The 1,964-nt window shown below is 39.3% G+C and overlaps 1 protein-coding gene across 1 annotated transcript; it reads left to right on the plus strand.

Annotated features, from left to right (window-relative positions):
- Window positions 1-215: 215 nt before the first annotated feature.
- LOC137833303 (uncharacterized) lies at window positions 216-1,193 on the plus strand. Its single transcript, XM_068641661.1, has one exon. It carries the CDS (start codon window positions 216-218, stop codon window positions 1,191-1,193), a length of 978 nt encoding a protein of 325 aa, XP_068497762.1.
- The last annotated feature ends 771 nt before the right edge of the window (window positions 1,194-1,964 follow it).

The raw sequence follows: 1,964 nt of genomic DNA on the forward strand, positions 1-1,964 counted from the left end.
CCACCCGCATCTTTAGTATTTGCACCACCTTTTGCCAACCAAGTCTGGACCCATTCCATTGGCCCAACCATTAAACTCAAACCAAATCAATGATGGTTTTATACATCATAGTGACTCAATTAAGTTTACGAGTCAATTCATGTTTTGAAATAACTTAATAAAGTCATGCTGCAATTCGTATATTGGCTAATAATTTCATCACCATATGCAGAAAAATGGATCGAAGTTGGATGTATGAACGACTTGATCCTTCAAGGAGACTTAGCCAACAATTCATTACTGGAGTGATTGAATTTGTTTCAAAGGCGATGAATCAAGATTTTTATACTTTAGATGGAGGGATAAGGTGTCCTTGCATAAAGTGTGTTTGTGAGAAAATTCTTCCACCATCACATGTGAGGGCTTATTTGCTACAATATGGTTTTAGACCTAACTACATAGTATGGGTTCAACATGGAGAAGAGATGTCAAGTGAGGATAATGATGGTTATGCATCTAGTAGCCATGGAAGAACGAAACCTATTAATAATGTTGGTTCAATGACCAGTATGGTGTATGATGCATACATACAAGAAGCAGACATAACAAGTCATTATGGTGACATGGACAAATATAATGAATATGTAGAAGAGTCACCTAATGTGGAAGCCCAGAGGTTTTATGATATGTTAGCAGCTGCAAATGAACCTATTTATGATGGTGCCACCGAGTCAAAATTATCAATAGCCATCAAACTGTTAGCGGCTAGAACGAATTGGCATACACCTGAAAAATGTTTAGACTATTTCATAAAATTGTTGGTTGATGTAGCTCCCAAAGATAATTGCATACCAAAAAGCTACTACGACGCCAAAAAGGTTGTGTCAAGTCTTGGGTTGAAAGCCCAAAAAATTGATTGTTGTGAGGCTGGGTGCATGTTGTATTACAAGGGTGACAACTATTTAAAAGAATGCAAATTTTGTCATCTTCCTCGGTATTTTCCTTCTAAGGGTGACATCCAATTGAAGAGAATGTTTTATTTGCCAATCATTTCAAGATTACAAAGAGTGTATGCATCAATGGAATCTGTTAAGCAAATGAGATGGCATTTTGAAAACAAAAAGGATGGCATACTCCGACATCATGTGATGGGTTGGCTTGGAAGCACTTTGATAAGATATATCCAGATTTTGCTATTGACCCACGACATGTGAGACTTGGTGTATGTTTTGATGGGTTCACCCCTTATGTCCAAGCTTCAACATCCCCATATTCTTGTTGGCCTATATTTCTTACTCTTTATAATCTATCACATCTATGCATGGTCGTCTTGCAATAGAACTAGGGTCCATCCTTTATTTTAGACCATCACCCCAAACCCATTTTCCTCAATCCTTCACGCCTTCTACCTCCACCCTGTCTTCTTCTTCGACCCATTCTTCTTTGTCCCCTTCTTCCTCAAACACCTCTTCATCCTTTCGTCATGCAATGCGGCAGGACAATGTTGACCATTTTAGATCTTTCTCATCTCCTTGTACCTCCCCTGTTATACCAATCTTGTCGCCCGTGGCTCCAACAGTCCAATCTTTGTCTACTCCGACACTCCATCCACTGGGGGTCCTCCATTACAGTCCACATCTACTTCCTCATCAGTGCAACCCTCTCAAGCATCAATGCAACCCTCCTTTGGTATGCCAGTACAACCCATCGCGCCTACTATGTACCATGATATCCCTTATGAAGAGGTGCAAAGTGATGGTAGTGGGAGGGCCATCATACGACTAGTAGGTAAAGGGTAAGTTTCTGACCACATTGAACTTTATTGTGAATTGTTTGTTATACTTAATGTTTAATATTATTCTTTTGCATGCTTTGTAGGTGGACACCTAATTATTATGCTATTAAGGCAATTGGGCATGCAATTAAGTCACAATTTAGGGATCCTTACCATCACTACGATGAAACACCAGAGGAAGTTAAACTTA

Source organism: Phaseolus vulgaris, chromosome 6, assembly GCF_000499845.2.
Source record: "Phaseolus vulgaris cultivar G19833 chromosome 6, P. vulgaris v2.0, whole genome shotgun sequence".
NCBI classification, from domain to species: Eukaryota; Viridiplantae; Streptophyta; class Magnoliopsida; order Fabales; family Fabaceae; genus Phaseolus; species Phaseolus vulgaris.